This window comes from Peromyscus leucopus, chromosome 2 (genome assembly GCF_004664715.2).
Source record: "Peromyscus leucopus breed LL Stock chromosome 2, UCI_PerLeu_2.1, whole genome shotgun sequence".
In the NCBI taxonomy this organism is placed as follows: Eukaryota; Metazoa; Chordata; class Mammalia; order Rodentia; family Cricetidae; genus Peromyscus; species Peromyscus leucopus.
The window spans coordinates 102,256,565-102,273,302 of NC_051064.1; the positions used below are offsets into that span (position 1 = coordinate 102,256,565).

Genomic DNA, 16,738 nt, shown 5'->3' on the forward strand with positions numbered 1-16,738 from the left:
CCCGGCAGCAAGTATCTTTACTCACCTGTGGGAGCCCATTTTCAGGTTCCTTGTGGCTTTACCCAGCAGGTCCGAATAGAGGATGATTAGGACCATGGGCCTGAGTGCAGGTGTCTGAGATGGTCTGCACTTGGCTGTGCTGGGGGAGGAGGTCTTTTGCTCCACCCCCTAGGCATCTCTATAAAAACCCTGGGGCAGAGACAGTCAGGGCCCGTTGGAAAAGGTTCCAGGCCATCTCGAGGCTATCTCAAGGCAATCTTTTAACTGTGAACTTCTAAACAAAACAAAGCAAGTTATATAGTTCCAATCCACATTGACACAAATAACGCCCTATTCCAGAGGGAGGTATGGGGGCATCCAAGGAAAGATCAGATCTAAGCGACACCAAGTCCAGGACAGATGCCAAGTCCTGCAGCGCCATGTCTGGCACCAGTGCCTATTTGATGGTATCACCTGGGTTCCACAGTGCTTAGCTCCACTCCTCCAGCTCTGCCTCCGGCAGCACACAGGCCTTCTCTCTTCAGCTGGCTCCCCGCCATCCCAACGGCTTCTCTTGATGGAAGTGGTCTTGGCTCTCCAGCACCCTGGGATTTCTATGGCAATGTAGGCTTTACCATCACATATTCCGGTAATGCCCTCTTGGGGCCTTCCTGCAGGGACCCTGACACAGGCACGCTACCTGGTCTCTGTGGCTTTCTGGAACCCGGTACCCGTTTCCATTGTAGCCTCGTTCTTGCATCTTTCTTGCCTGAAAAGCGAGTACCACATGGATGATTCTGCCAAGTTCTGCCAGTTTGAGATCCAGCCTGGCCCACCTGGCCCAAAGCTGTGGTGGCCTCTGTGTGCCTTGATGCTTGTTTTTGAGAAGGGAATCACTTTTAGTGGCGTTCTCAATTTAGGTTCTTTCCTTTCAAAAGGATTTATTTTTCCACGTGGTGGAGCCCTTGGTGGGTGATGTCATACCTTCAGGGCATCTTTCCTAGAGGTTCTCTTTAATCGTCACAGCTGCTTTCTCAGTATCTACCCTATCTACAACTATAAAGTCCATTTTTACTCTCAAAATCACACTTTATTTTGTGTTTGTGTACACATGAGTGTGTGTGTGTGTGTGTGTGTGTGTGTGTGTGTGTGTGTGTGTGTGTGTAGCGGCCAGAGATCTTGTACCTTCCTCAGTCACTTTTCTGCCTTAATTTTTAACAGAGGGTCTCTCACTGAACCTGGAGCTCAGCAGTTGTGTAGACTGGCCTGGTAAGCCCTGGAGATCCTGTTTCTACCTCCCCAGCATTGGGATTATCAATATATGCCTTTGCACTGACTTTTCATGTGGGAGCTGGAGCTCCAAACTGAGGTCCTCATGCCTACACGGCCAGCCCTTTCCTGCTGAGCGTCTCCCCAGACCCACAGCATCCTCTTCTGTCTTTGTACTGTCCTGTTACTCTTTCTCCCTGTGGACCTGTGTAAGATGATGAGCCTTCCGGGTTTCACATTTCCTCTGCCAAACAAACTAGTCTTGACTTTTGAATTTACTCTTACCTAGGTTCTCAGGACACAGGTGGGATGCAGCTTTTCCGGAACGTAACACAAACGCCTGTAACTCCACTCCCATCAGAATCCTGCTCCCGTCACACTGTGTGTTCTGAACCTCCATTGTCCACATTTCTCTCCGTGTGCTGGTCTTCCAAAGTCTTACAAGAGCGGCCCATTAAACTCTCTTTATAGTATTCAGGGATTTATTCCTTCTGTATAACCAGTTCCAAAGGCCTAAGAAGCACATAGTTCAGGTTTATCATAGTAGCAGGCACTTTTTACTATTAGTTTTCTGTATGTTATAAAAAGGGATTTATTGTAGTGGCTCACAGCATAGGACCTGAGTAGTCCAGCAAGGGCTGCCTGCGTGCTGGAGGGACTGAGAACCTAGTAAACAGTCAGTCCATGAAGCTGGATGCTCCAGCAGGCCCTGTCTGGTTCTCAGCAGGCCCAGTCTGGTTCTGAAGGTCTAGAGAGTTGCTGGTCTTCTGTCCATGTCGGCAGACTGAAGAAGTGGGAGTCCGATGTTAGTGGGAGATCGTGTGGCTGTGGTGGCGGCAGCTGTGGTGGCGGAGCGGTGGCAAGAACAGACAAGAACAGACACGTTGACCAGCATGAAGCGGAGGCGGGCCAGCAAGGGCACTGGTCTCTCCTTGGACCTCTCTGTACCTGGGCATCTGTAGAGGATGCTGCCCACTCTGGGGGAGGGGCTTTCCCCTCATTAAACCTTTCTGGAAATGCTTTTAAAGACCTCCCTCCCCAAAGGCTTGTCTCTAGGTTGACTCTGGATCTCATGAGGTTGACAATCAAGATTCACCTCACAGCTAGTTTCCACAAGATGTTCAGACACATAAACTAGGAATGTAACTAATTTTAGTCAAAGCTCTTGATGTAAAATCATGTTAAACATAATGAGTTTATTTGGCTTCTGTCTCCCTGGGGGTGATGGTTAGCTAGCTGTATAGACAGCTATAACTTGATAGAACATGACATTAAATTAAAATTTCTTGAACTTTAAAAAATTTGGTATGTATTTCACGTAAAATAAAATATATCTGTTGAAGTATACAACTTCAAAAAAAAAAAAAATGGCTCTGTACAAAGGACCTGGATTTAATTCCCAGGATTCACATGGTGGTTAAAACTGTCTGTAATTCCTGTTCCAGGAATTTTACACCTTCTTCTTGCCTACGAGGGCAACCAAGTACACATATGGTGCACAGATATACACGCAGACAAAACACCCATACACATAAAAAAAGTTAAAAGTATTTTTTCAAAGTGTTGAGGATTGAACTCAGGACTTTACATGTAGTAAACATACACTCTTCCCCGAGGTACCCTTTCAGTCCTAAATCTTTTCTTTTTGGGGGTAAGGTCTCATTTAACTCTGGTAGTTCCTAAACTATCTTGCTCAGGTTAGTTTTGAACTCATGATCTTCCTCACCCCAGAGTGCTGGGGTTCCATGGCACCATGATCGGCCAGTCGTTCCTTTTTATATGATGACGTGATGTTTCATCGTGTGGCGGAAGCTGACATTTTGTTTGCTGTTCATCAGTTGAGTTGGAGTTGCTGTGACTGGAGTTGCTGTGGGTGCTTCTGTACAGATTTCTGTATGAACGCATCTTGATGCTGAGTCAGTACCAGCTGCGGAAACTTTAATGCTGAGTCAGCACCCGGCAGTGGGATTGCTGAGCAATAACTATAACTTTTTGAGGAATTACCAAGCTGCCTTCCAGAAGGGCTGCACCATTTCACATTCCTGCCAGCAGGTCTGAGGCTTGAGTCCTCTCTAGATCCCTGTCAAAACCTATTCTCTGGCTCCTTTGTTAGAACCATTCTTGGGAAAGTGAAGTCGGCTCTCACTGTGGGTTTGGCTTGCATTCCCACATTCTCTCTCTCAGCATTTCCCAGGGACTAATCCTGATGAGCCTCTTGTCACGACCATCCTGGCCAGTAGCTCGTCCTCGTCCTCGTCCTCGTTATCTGTACAGAAATATCTATTCAGGTCCTTTGCCCAGTTTGAAATGGGGTGATTTTTCTTTTTGCAATGGAGTCGTAGGAGCTCTTTGCATATCCTAGATCCATACAGTTTTCCATTTTCTACAGTCTGCTGATCATGATGCAGAGGTTTATTTCTGCTCTCTCAGCTCTCCTCATCACCTCTGTGTCAGTCTGCATTCCAGCAGCACACCGCTGCCATTTCTATAGTTCTGTAATAAAGTGAAGGATTGGAGGTTGAATTTTCCAACTCTACTTTTCCTTTTCAGGATTGCTTTGTTTATTCTAGAACGTTTGTGTTTCCATATCAATTTGATATTCTTTTTTCTGCTTGGTCTAGTCCACTGAAGATAGTTTCTGTGTGTTTTAGTGAGAAAACCGACTCCACAAAGTTGTCCTCTGACTTCCACTTGTGTGCTGTGGCGTTTGTGCCCCACTCACATATCCACACTAGCGATACACACACATACACACACACACACACACACACACACACTTATATAAAAGATTGTTATTTCTGGCCTTTTCTTATGTTTCAGGCTTTTATCCATTGGCTCCATATTTTTTGTTTGTTTTTTGATGCAGGGTCTCTCTCTATATAGCCCTGGAACTCACTCTGTAGACCACCCTGGCTCCAAACTCACAGAGCTCTGCCTGCCTCTGCCTCTCAAGTGCTGGGATTAAAGGTGTGTGGTACCACACCCTGTACTATGATTTTAAAAAAATGATAATTTTTATTTTTTTTCTTTGAGAATTTCATACATGTGTACAACATATTTTGGTCATATTCACCTCCGGTCTCCCTCTCCAACTGTCTTTGGTTATGCATCTCTCCATCCCCCTCCAATTATTACTTTTTAAAATCATCCACTAAGTCCAGCTAGTGCTGTGCTGCCCATATGTGCACAGATGGGGGGCATACACTGGAGCGTGGTCAGCTACCAGGCACCACAACCCTGACGAAAACCCCCTTGCCTAGCAGCCGGAACTCTTCAGCTGGGGGGAGGACTTGTGAGCCCCTTTCCATCCATGCTGGAAGGGTGACTGCTGTGACCTCGTGAGGTATTGTGCAGGCAGCTCCGCCTGACGTGAGGTCATGAGTGCAGTGTTTCCGCCATGTCCAGAAGACACTCTTTGCCCTAGCCTTTCCCACCTTCTTCTCTTACAGCCTTCCTGCTCCTTCTTTAGTGATGTGTCCTGGGTGTTAAGGGGAGGGTGTGTGATGTCGATGTCCCATCTGTGACTGTATACTCGATAGACATTTGTTCTCTGTACTTTGGTCAGTTGTAAGTCTCCGTATGAACTGTTGTCCACATACAAAGAAGCTTCTCGGATGAGGTCTGAGGGTTGTACTCATCTGTGGACATAGAAATTAGTAGTTAGAAGATAATTTGATACTATGTTCATTTTCCAGAGTAGTATTAGGTTCACCCTTAGGACCTACGGCTCCCCAGTAAAAGGTCAGATTTACAGTACCAGGCATGGAGGTTCCTTTTGAGGAGTTGGCCTTAACTTCAAACAGAAAGTTGTTGGTTATTTCCATAATATTAATGCCAATGTGGCTACCATCCATGATATTAATGCCAATGTGGCACCTGTGGTGAATCTTACCATTCATGATACTAATGCCACTATGGCACCCATGGCGTATCTTACCAGGCTAGTTGTTATTGTAGCTAGCAGGGGTCACAACTGAGGAAGACTGTTGATGACTTTTCTTCTCCAGAAGTTCTACTTCACACCTTCCAGGATTATTCTGGTATTATTACAGATAGCCAGTAGGAAAGAAACTTCCAGGTCAGTACCAGCTTAATTTCTCCAAGTCCTATGACCAAAGTGTGTGGTGTTTTTGGCAGGAAGGTCTTACCATTGAGTTCTTGTGGACAACCTAGAGCAGTGGAAATAACTTGCATTGTTTTGGGGAGAGTGTCCCAAAGATTCAACAACTCAAGAAGAGGTATCCCACACCCAGCACAAGGCTTTTTATTTGGTAACTTATGCTTTTGGGAGGAGCATTATCCCTCTGTAGGGTAACTCCAATTAAACACATTCTCTCTCTCCCCCCACCTCTCGAGAGAGTGTGTGTGTGTGTGTGTGTGTGTGTGTGTGTGTGTGTGTGTGTTAAGGAAATTTATAAAATTTAGGCTTCCATATGGCTTTTTCAAACATCGTGAGTGTTAATTACTTCTCCTCCAGGGCCCTCCTCTTCCCCATGGCTCTATGTTTTTTATATCCTTCAGTTTTTTCTGTCTGCCCCATAGTACCCTGATTTAGTATCAGGAGCTAGAGCAGAGATAAGTAAGGAGTTTCATATAATGAATGCATTTATAACAATAAATGGAAAATGTTAACTAAATAGTTAAAAGGAAAAGTACAACGTGTATGTTAACCTTTTGATATGTTGATCTGTTCAAGCTCCCATGTGCCTGTGGAAAAAGAGAAAATGTCCTTTTGAGAACCACGGAGCCCTCTTAGGTACCTAGTGTAGAGCAAGCCAGTCTGTCATGAGGCATCAGCCCCTGCTCGGGTCTGCACAGGAAACAGAAGAGCAGGAGAGAATGTGTATCCCATGATTGATATGTAACTGTAAAGCACCATGACCCCAAGTTCTTGTTAAATGTGAACTCAATGTCCCAGATCACTTTCACTTCCTTTTCTGAGGAAAAACTGAAGGGTGGTTGGTCAGAAGACGTAGGTAGAGAATAAACCACAGGAAGAAAGTCAGGCATTTCTCTTTAAAAGTTGTTTTTTTTTGTTTGTTTGTTTTGTTGTTGTTTTAATTTGAGCTTGTTTTTACTGAGTTCTCGGAAACCTGCTGCTTTTTGGGAGAAAAGATGGTTCTTTTTTTGGGGCTTTTAACTAATATTTAAAAAAAGACTAAATATGGAAAGTCTAGTCTAGTTCCTGGTGTGCACAAAACTGATAACTATCCATACCCTATTAGAGTTTAGGAGAAGAGAACCAGATTTACATGGGGAAGGGGGAAAATATCCACAAAAGCCACTCTGAAAGGAATAGAATTTAGATAGATTGACATTCTGGGAGACACTTTTGTCAGATGATAGCATGAGTCCAGAAATGTAGCCCAGTAGAGGTGGAAATAGGGTTCTGAGTTGTATCACATTGTGCACAATCTTAAGTGAGACCGAGAAGGTCATGCTAAGTCTGTTGAGTACTAGGATATTTTTTAAATTTTATTTATTTTTAACTTGTTTTGCATTTTAAATTATGTGTATACATGTGTGTCTGAGTGTGGTTCTGTGCATGTGAAGGTCAGAAGAGGGCAGTTAATTCCCTGGAGTTGGGGTAACAGGCAGTTGAGAGCTGCCTGACATGGGATCAGGAAACTGAACTTGGGCTCTCCGGAGGAACAGCCAGCACTCTTAACCTCTGGGCTGTTTCTCTAGCCACTATTTTATTACTCGTGTGGAAATCAGAGGACAGATGTGGGAGTTGGTTTTCTCCTTTCACCCTGTGGGTTCTGGGCTTGAACTCAGGTCACTGGGCCATCTCACTGGTCCAGTAGGATGCTCTTGAGCAGAAGATTTATCTAGTTAAGGCTGAGCCACTGGGAGTTTCATTTGGCAGTGATAGGTGACATTTTGAGAATGGGGAAAGACTGTGAACATGGAAACTCTTTTTGACACCTCCCGATAATCCAAGTGAAGTCCAATGAAGGCGGATTAGTTTGTCTGATTCCATTCTGTCTTCTTGCCGAGTTCAGAGATTTTCCTTATATCATTATGGCTTTAAATACATATTTTTCTTTATTTGTATAAAGTCCCTTAGGGAACAGTCCCATAGAAACCACTAGTCTTTTGTTAACAACTGTTAAATGTAAAGGCAGATAGTGCATTAGAACCACATCTGTCAACTTTAATTCTGTCTATCCATGCCCTTGTGTTTAGAAAACTATCCCCTCCGCTTTCTTTCTAGAGAGAGTCTCTCTGTGTAGACCAAGATGACCTCAAGTTTGTGATCCTCCTGCCTCAGTCTCCCGAGTCCAGGAGTTATTGCATGTGCCACTGTGGCATGTTCAAGCCTAATCCTTAGCAGTCAGGGGTTTCACACACTCGGCAGTGTTCATCACTGTAGAGGACCACTGCTTTCCGTGGGAAATTCAGAGTGGTTAATGCCATCGTGGACACCAAAAAGAATACTAGACTCCCAGTGTTGCCAGATGAGAAGGAGGAAGCCTGAGAATTAGAGTTTGTGACTTCAGTTGGAGCTTAGGACAGGAGACTGAGAGGTCAGATGAGGATGTCTGAGCGCCTTATAGACACCTAGACAGTTATATCAGAGACTGATTTTACCAGGCATGTTAGCCTACTGTGTGCTTTCCTTAAGTTTCCCTCCAGGGATTGTCAAGTACTCCCCACCTTTGAAGTATCTGAGATGGGAGACAACTCAGAAAGTTGATCATCTTTCCTTACTTGAGGAACAGAGATCGTGTGAGGGAAGCAGGAGTTCCTACCTTTTCAGTTTGTGCTAGAAGAGCATTGGGATGTGTCAAAGTAAACCAGAATCACTTTGTCTTCTCTGCTGTGTTTTTAAAGTGATGGGTTATGGTTACAAGACTGAAATTTATTAAAACTAGCAGAAATAGCCTCTAATTTTGGTTCATTAGTTCACTGTCTAAATACTTTGTGACTTCTAAAAATGCGTATCCATAGTGATAATCGTGACTTGAAGTCAGGTAAGAGGAGAGAACCACTGCAGGATTCTCACCTTGAAATCCTAACCCCAGCCTTCTTTCTCTCCATGCAGGTTGGGTGTTGAAAACCAAGACATATTTTAGTAGAAATTCACCTGTTTTATTACTTGGAAAATGTTATCATTTTAAATATGAAGGTAAGTAATAAACATGTAAAGCATTAAAAACGTCTTTGAAGAATTTCATTGCTAAACTTTTTATTATTTCCAGATTAAACTGTTTTGACATGTTAACCACCTACACTCTTTATGACATAATGTGTTACTATATGATTTGGTCCTTGTCCATCCCTTGAGGATAAGGATCATATCTTCTTTCACTACAGCCCTCATATTTTGGACTTTGATTCTGCATAGGTACTAAATATTAGTTGAGTTGATATGCTTGTGTTCTTTGTTAAGATCTGTGATAACTTTAGTGTATGATAATAAAGGAAAGAAATGGTCACCTCAGTGACTCTCCAAGGCCCAATAGTCACATTCTACTTCTCTACAGTATTGAAATTCATGGGAGTCAATTAGGCTTTGTAGGTGCAGACTCCTTCCAGAACTTTCTTCCACACTTTCCTTTCCTTATCCTTCATTTTCCCCTCTTGTTGGTGACTTCATCCTCCCACTGATTTCAGGGCGCATTGTCCCACTCGCTCTCTTGTTCCCCCGCTCCTCTCCCTCTGGACTTCTTCCCCCACATAATTCCACTTCCGCTTTCTTTTTAAATTGTGTTGTATGCTCAGTGGAATGGCCTTCTGGTCATTGACGAGTGTATTGTTCAGTCTCCATCTATTTGTGTAGGTTTTGTAGTTCTTGGTATTTCTTTTTTCTTCCTTTCTTTTTTTTTTTTTTTGCATTACAGAATCTATTTTATTTCTGGTAATAACATGGGTATTATAAAATATTTTTCATAGAAGAGCACCTTCTGGCAAGATTCAGTTGAGAGTCCATTGTCTGTAGGGTGATCTTTGGTCATCTGAACAGCTTGCCAGCCAATGAGAAGGCCAGTGTTCCACTTACCAAGCTCCAGACTTGTTGTCCAACTAGTTCAGTAGCTCAACACATGTTTATCCTCAGAAACAACTTAGCAAACACCACTCAGCCTGAGAAAAGACATGCTAGAGGTCTTCAGGATGTATAGTTGACTCCAGCATCCACCAACCTTTCGTTCCCTTCATCTGAAATGCCTTCTTTCTGTTCCAGTTGGCTAACCCATCCTGATTGTATGTTGTCCTCCAGGACTGTCCCCTCCAGAAAGCCCCTCCAATTAGATTACTCTTTGAATTAGCGTCATAACTCATGTTCATGTGTAAGGTCAGCGCACACACACATCTGTGCATGAAGCATAGCACATGGGCAGTCTCTTGTTTGCCATTTGTTTCCATGTTAAGGCCAAAGGTGCTGAGCATTTTTTCCCCTTTAAAACTTTGCTTCGTCCCTTTAATTCAGGGCACTTAGGCATGAAATGGCAAAGGGACCTTTTCCTTCTTGTCTTCTATTCTTTCATGGGGCTGCCTCATTGTCTGCCTGGTGTGTTTGAACACATTACAGGCAGTATTTCTTAGTATTGTGTAATCAGCCTGACTAAGCCTCCAGTATTAATAGCAATTTTATTTTATTTGTATGCCCCCTTCCCTCACCTTTTATTGTATGGTTGTTTTTTTGTTTTTGTTTTTGAAGCATTCCTCATTCTTCTTAAAGCCCTTGGGACAAAGTTCGTTTAGTACTGACAGTTTCTCCATGGTATTCGGTGTTGACTAGGTCTGAAGAGGGTGAGAAATGAATGACTTCTTAGATATGTGTTTGCAGGATGAGGCATGAGAGTTGGGAACTACTGTATAACATTTAAAACAAATTTGAACGTCAAAAGTGGCATATTTAGACATATTGTAGTGCCATGTTTAATTTCCAGGCACTTTTATTTGTAACTAACTTCAAGTGCTATATAATATTGAGAGAAAGTCTTGTCAACAGAGGCTTGGCATTCATTTGTTTATTAGCATCTGCTGGATATATATGAAGTTAGAGTGATGGACATTTTTCAGAATGAGCTGAAGGAAAGGGATGGGTGAAGGAAGAATGAAGAGAAAGTGCACTGTAAAACTCTCAGCCTTTAACATCCTTCAGAAGGGCTTTGGATATTGAACTTGGAATTGAGAGTTGTAGCTTGCATGCATCCAAGTCAGCCAACACTAATACTTAGCAGAGTCTACTAATGCTAACCAGTGTCTCCAGTTGCAGGTGAAAGGTGGCATGGTTTATTTGGGAATAATTGAGGAATGGTACTTCATTTCGAGAATAGTGTTTTGTAAATTATTGGGCAAACAATGGCTTTTTCATAATAACTGTGCTAGAGATAATCAGCCTATAACGGCCTTTAAAATGATATGTGTGGGTGGCAAAGAACTCTGAAAAATTATATGTGAACATGAAAGAACATTTATGTTTTAAGAATTTTATATTCTTACTCCATAGCTTATTAGTTTGACTTTATAATTTTAGTGTAAATATTCATGACAATACAATGTGGTTATACACATTTTTACATATTGACAAGTCATGACATGTTTTTTGCAAGTCACAGTCCTTTTTTTTTTTGGTTTTTCAAGACAGGGTTTCTCTGTTTAGTTTTGGTGCCTGTCCTGGATCTCGCTCTGTAGCCCAGGCTGGCATCGAACTCACAGAGATCCGCCTGGCTCTGCCTCCTGAGTACTGGGATTAAAGGCGTGCGCCACCACTGCCCAGCTGCAAGTCACATTTCCAAGAGCTCTAATATGTGTGTCCTGGGCCAACGGAGGTAGAAAGAAAAGGTGTTTTACATTACCTTCTCATCCAAGAAGTGGTTTTACGTGGGTGCAAGCTGTTCACTGTTAACAGCAGCATGGCTGTGAATCCTTGTATTGCTTTCCCCAGTGCACAAACCTTCTCAGGTTCATTCTCATTTGACTAGACAGTGTAAAGCTTATATTCCTTTTAAATAAGCAGAAAAAAAGATCAGAAAGATTGTGACGTGATTTATAACAAAACAGGAATGATATTGCCATCATGCATACTTCTTCACCTATCTTTATACTATGTAACTTACATTTTTAAAAATTTTGTAGATGAAAACAAGATGTTGCCTGCACGATCAGGATGTACCATTGAAGATCATGTAATTGCAGGAAATGTGGAAGAATTCCGTAAGGATTTCATTTCTAGAATTTGGCTGACCTACCGGGAAGAATTTCCTCAAATCGAAGCGTCAGCCTTGACGACCGACTGTGGCTGGGGCTGCACACTGAGGACCGGCCAGATGCTGTTGGCGCAAGGCCTCATACTACACTTCCTCGGCAGAGGTAAATCCAGTGCAGTTGTTTTCGCTCTGAGCATCAGCTTGTATAGAGCATACACCTCGATGAGGTTAATTCTAGGAACTCATTTACCTATTACATTTGTGTTGAGCTGAGCTGAGTATCTTACACACACGTTCCTGACTCTCCTTTCAGAATTGCAGATTCAACATGGCCATCTTGTCACCCCCGTGAATTTATTTACATTTTATTGTTCTAGTTGAATTCTCTGGAGTGTTTCCAGCTCATTAAGTCCCGAGCAGAAGAATTTTTACTCTGGTTTATTTTCTCTGTGTCAGTAGTATTTTGAAAATTTTATCTTTACACGTAATCTATAATTCTCTATATTATTTTAGCTTAATTATTATTATTACTTTTTGAGACAGGGTCTCACTATGTAGCCCTAACTGGCCTGGAACTCACTATGTAGACTAGGCTGGCCTTGAATTCACAGAGATCCACCTACCTCTGTCTCTCAAGTGCTGGGCATGTGCCACCACATCTGGCTGTAATTCTTTATATTAAAAATTTAGGTATATTCTTAATAAGAACATTATGTGTAGAGTTTACAAAAAGATTTATTAAAATAAATAAATGTATGTGTGTGTGTGTGTGTGTGTGTGGAGGCCAGAAGATGTCAGATCCCTTGGAGCTGGAGTTGTAGGCACTGATGAGCAGTCCAGCATGGGTGCTGGGGACTGAACCCAGTTCCTCCGCAGGAGCAGCCAGCACACTCTGAACTCCTGACCCATCTCCTCAGCCCCAGAACTTAGACTCTTAACGCCTCAGAAATCTCACTGATGTTCTTTGACATTGACAAATTTGATTATTGACAACTTACTTGTATTTACTTTCTAATGCCATTTTCCTATCAGTCAGTTTTTTTTTATAATGTATACATTTGTAAGAGGGTTTTGTTTTACCATTTTAGGCTATTATCTCTGGACACTACTAAATATCAGATTTCTTTAAAGTGTTAGATAATATCCCTGCACTAGTAACTTTTCTGTAGAGATGATTGAAGTTATTTAGCAAAAGTTTGTGAGTAGTGTGACTAATACAAAGAAAAAGTTATTTTTTTTTTAATATTTAAAACTTTTACACATTGGAGATTAAACTCAGGACCTGTTTATATGCCAGAAATGTGATCTACCCCTAAACACAACTGAGTAAGACTCAGTTTAGAGCAGTTTTTTCGGGGGTGATTTGTTTGTGGTCCTGTGTTCTCAGGAGCAGGGGTGCGAATGTTTATTCCTGAGCAGGCCTCTGAACCTGTGACTTAATCTAAACTCAAAATGATTTGCTTCATTATCTTACAAATAACGTTTGAAGACTGCTGCGCTGCGGTATTAAAAACAGTAAAATAACGGTTCTGTTTGCTGTGTTTAGATCTTACAGCGTTCCTGGATTTATTCACTAGCTTTTCATGTACAGGAAATCTATTACTCTATAACAAACCATCATGGTATGCCGAAGGAAGGTACCAGAAGACCATGTTGAGGAAAAATAAAAATTTCAGTCATGGTCCTCCTCTGCAGCCTCCTGAGCACTGCTGCCCCCCCCCCTCTTTGTTCTTCCTCTTTCCTCCAGTGTTTCCTCTGTCTTTTTATTTTTTCTTCTGGGGATGGATTCCAGGGCTTTGAACATGCTAGACAGACTCGAAGTATCCCTCGTCCCACTGTTTTGTTTTTTTTCCTCAGGGCAGGTTCTCCCTGTGTAGGCTAGGCTTCAGCCTAGCAAGCCCTGGGCTTGACTTACCGTGCTTAGCTTACTGTTTATCTTCCTTCCTTCCTTCCTTCCTTCCTTCCTTCCTTCCTTCCTTCCTTCCTTCCTTCCTTCCTCCCTCCTCCCTCCCTCCCTCCCTCCCTCCCTCCCTTCCTTCCTCCCTTCCTTCCTTCCTTTCTTCTTCCTTTCTTCCTTTCTCCCTCCCCTACCCTCCTCTCCTTCCTCCTTCCCTTCCCTCTCTCCCTCCCTCTCCCTCCCACTCCCTTCCTCCCTCCCTCCCTCCTTTCCTTTCTTCCTTCTTTCCTTTTTTGAAACAGTCTCACTGTGTATATCAGGCTGGACTTGAACTTACAGAGGTCAGCCTTCCTCAGCTTCCCAAGTTCTGTGATTATAAAGATTTGCACCTCTGTGCCTGGCATACATTTTTCCCCCTCTTTCAAAGCAGCTTTTACAAGTGGTCAGCCCTGAAATCATATACATTCAAGTAACACTATACGTAACAAACAGGTTGTATTTACATACTTACATGTTTAGGAATATGTGTTGTTTGTGTTGTTATGTATGTGTGTGTGTGTATATATATATTTTGATATGTATATATTGCTATAGCTTGGACCTGGCCTGATGCACTGCATGTAGAGAATTCAGACTCTGACTCATGGACTTCCAACACTGTCAAAAAGTTTACTGCATCATTTGAAGCATCACTTTCAGGGGAAAGAGAACTCAGAACTCCAGCAGTTTCTCTGAAGGAAACAACCGGGAGGCATTCTGATGACCACGCAGTGCAGAATGAGATTTATCACAGGAAAATCATCTCTTGGTTTGGAGATTCCCCTGTGGCCGTCTTCGGCTTACATCGACTGATAGAGTTCGGGAAGAAGTCTGGGAAAAAGGCTGGAGATTGGTATGGACCAGCAGTGGTTGCTCACATTTTAAGGTATCATTGTTTTCAACCCCTCCATCTTGTGCTTAGAAATACCAACTTTGTCAGTGAGTGTATACAGCTGAAGCTACATGAGAATCTTCTGCTATCATTTGCTAGTGGGGAGTCAAGACTTGGGGGCTACAGTTGCATTTACTACAGACAGAGTTTTCTTTCTTGCTTATAGGTAGGTACTGATATACAGTGTCTCATTCTAAGTAGGTTCTCATTAGATTATATTGTTGTATGTTCTAAAAGCTACCATCTCTTTCAACCTAGAGGCAGACCATGTTGTTGTTGTTATTATTATTATTTTGTAATGTAACCAATTTACTGATATCTAATGAGATGTCAAGAGCTAAAATTATTGTTTCAGCATTTCCATGCACATTTCAAATTCATATGAATGATAAATAGTGAAGCAAATTTTTATAAAAGCATAATCACAAAAGCATAGTTTCCAACCTTTAAGGTGTCCCCAGGCTCTGCATGTTCTCCTGTAGTGGCTAAAGGTAAATATTTGGGGCTTTACAGACCTTACAGTTTCTGTTTTCCATTTTTCTTTCCCTTTCAGTATTTGAAATTGTCAAAATCATTCTTAGCTTACAGTATAAAAATATAGGCTACAGGTTGTATTTGGCCATAATTACTGTGTTTTTAATAAAAAAAAAAAAAAAAAAAAAAAATAAAATTCATTGTGTTTTTCTATTTTTTTTTTTTTTTTTTTTTTTTTTTTTTTTTTTTCTTATACTTATTAAAGGTATTCATACATAGTGAAACATTTAAAGTTAAGTAAAAATAAGGATATAGGCAAATAAAATGTTTTATTTGCCACATCTGTGTAATTCCTTTTTTGCAGATGTTGGGTTTTTGTTACAACACATGCCATTGGAAACTCTCTTGCTCAGAAGTGCTTTCCAGTTTGCAATTTATTAGGAAATTCATTTGCTCAGGTCAAATGGTTGTGGTGCTAGGTATCAAACCCAGGACTCAGGACGCTATGCACGTGCTCTGACCCTGAGCTGCATTCTAGCCCCTCATACTGATTTCTGAATGGTGTGAATAGCCAAACTGTTGTTTAAAGAAAAAAAAAAAAAAAAGAACTTGGACAAGTGCAGTTGTGGACAAGCACAATAACACATTCTTTGTGCTGAAGTCTTACTGTGCAGCACACCTTGAATACACATGACTCACTGCTTAGAAAGCATTCTGTATATCCAAGGAGCTGATGAAGAAAGCAATTCCCTTTAGGGCTGGGAGACAAGTTTTATATCTAAGGATTCTATGTAACTTCATTTAGAGTCTTCGGGTAATTCGGTGTAATGTTCGGCTTTGAAAATGCAGCTGATTTCTGACCCTACTCAGATGATAGCTTTGATAGCAGACATACAGGTTACATAGGAATGGTGGGGAAGCAATGGACTGTTTTCCTTTTTAAACTAAATTTGTAGGTGCCGTCAGGAAATTTTAGTTAGGATTTTAAGGATGTTTATTATCTTCCTAGGAAAGCAGTAGAAGAAGCAAGGCATCCTGACTTACAAGGAATAACTATTTATGTTGCGCAGGACTGTACAGGTACAGAGCATGTGGAATTGTAGTTGTGTATTGTGTTGGCTCAGACCCTCATGTATGCAGAGCTCATTTCTTCCTGGTTTATATTGTGAGTGGTTATGAAGATGGCAGTCATGGCTAATCCGTTTTTGTTCCTACATAGCACCCTTCATGAAATAGGAGTTTAGGATTTTTTTCTGAATAAATGCCATTAATCATTAATTGAAATAAATTCTCCAAGGAAATCTGAGCATTTAAAATGATTGTTTTGCTATCTTTTTCCCCCACTGAGACAGGCTTTTACTATGTAGCCTGGGCTGGTCTTGAATTTTTTTATTTTTTAAAGATTTATTTATTTATTATGTATACAGAATGTATGTCTGCAGGCCAGAAGAGGGCACCAGATCTCATTACAGATGGTTGTGAGCCACCATGTGGTTGCTGGGAATTGAACTCAGGACCTCTGGAAGAGCAGTCAGTGCTCTTAACCTCTGAGCCATCTCTCCAGCCCTGGTCTTGAATTTATAATGCTACTTCAGCCTGCCCCGTCACCTTGCACCCAGCGCTCAGGGCACATCAACACACTTGATCTGACATTAGCCAGCGCTGAGGGCATCGACACACTTGATCTAACATTTCTTTTTAGTTAGTCAGGTTAAGCCAGTTATGATGACTCATGCTGGTAATTCTGGCCCAGGGAGGCCAGGGCAGGAGGGTCATACATCTGAGGAGAGAAAATTCTGGGTTTCCCTTAGAAGTAAGTTTCCCACGAGTGTGCTGATAAGTCACCTCTCATGGTGGTTTGGGCCTTCTGTTGATGGCCAGTATCTGTAGTCACCTTGAAACGCCATTGGGAATAGAAATAGAGGCATAAGCTTCCTGAAGTAAAGTAAGCCACCCCAAGCTGTAAGTTAAGTTTTTACAGAAAAGCTGTTAAGAGGATAAAATTAATGCTTTGGAAAAGTAGGAAAT

The 16,738-nt window shown here is 41.9% G+C and overlaps 1 protein-coding gene across 1 annotated transcript in view; it reads left to right on the forward strand.

The window, feature by feature from the left end:
* The window catches only part of Atg4c (autophagy related 4C cysteine peptidase), a 73,378-nt gene that overhangs the window by 20,142 nt on the left and 36,498 nt on the right, over nt 1-16,738 (forward strand). The window contains exons 3-6 of the mRNA XM_028870257.2: nt 8,297-8,380; nt 11,338-11,571; nt 13,900-14,230; nt 15,720-15,790. Coding sequence (XP_028726090.1) covers nt 8,297-8,380; nt 11,338-11,571; nt 13,900-14,230; nt 15,720-15,790 — 720 coding nt within the window. The remainder of the gene's footprint in view (nt 1-8,296; nt 8,381-11,337; nt 11,572-13,899; nt 14,231-15,719; nt 15,791-16,738) is intronic.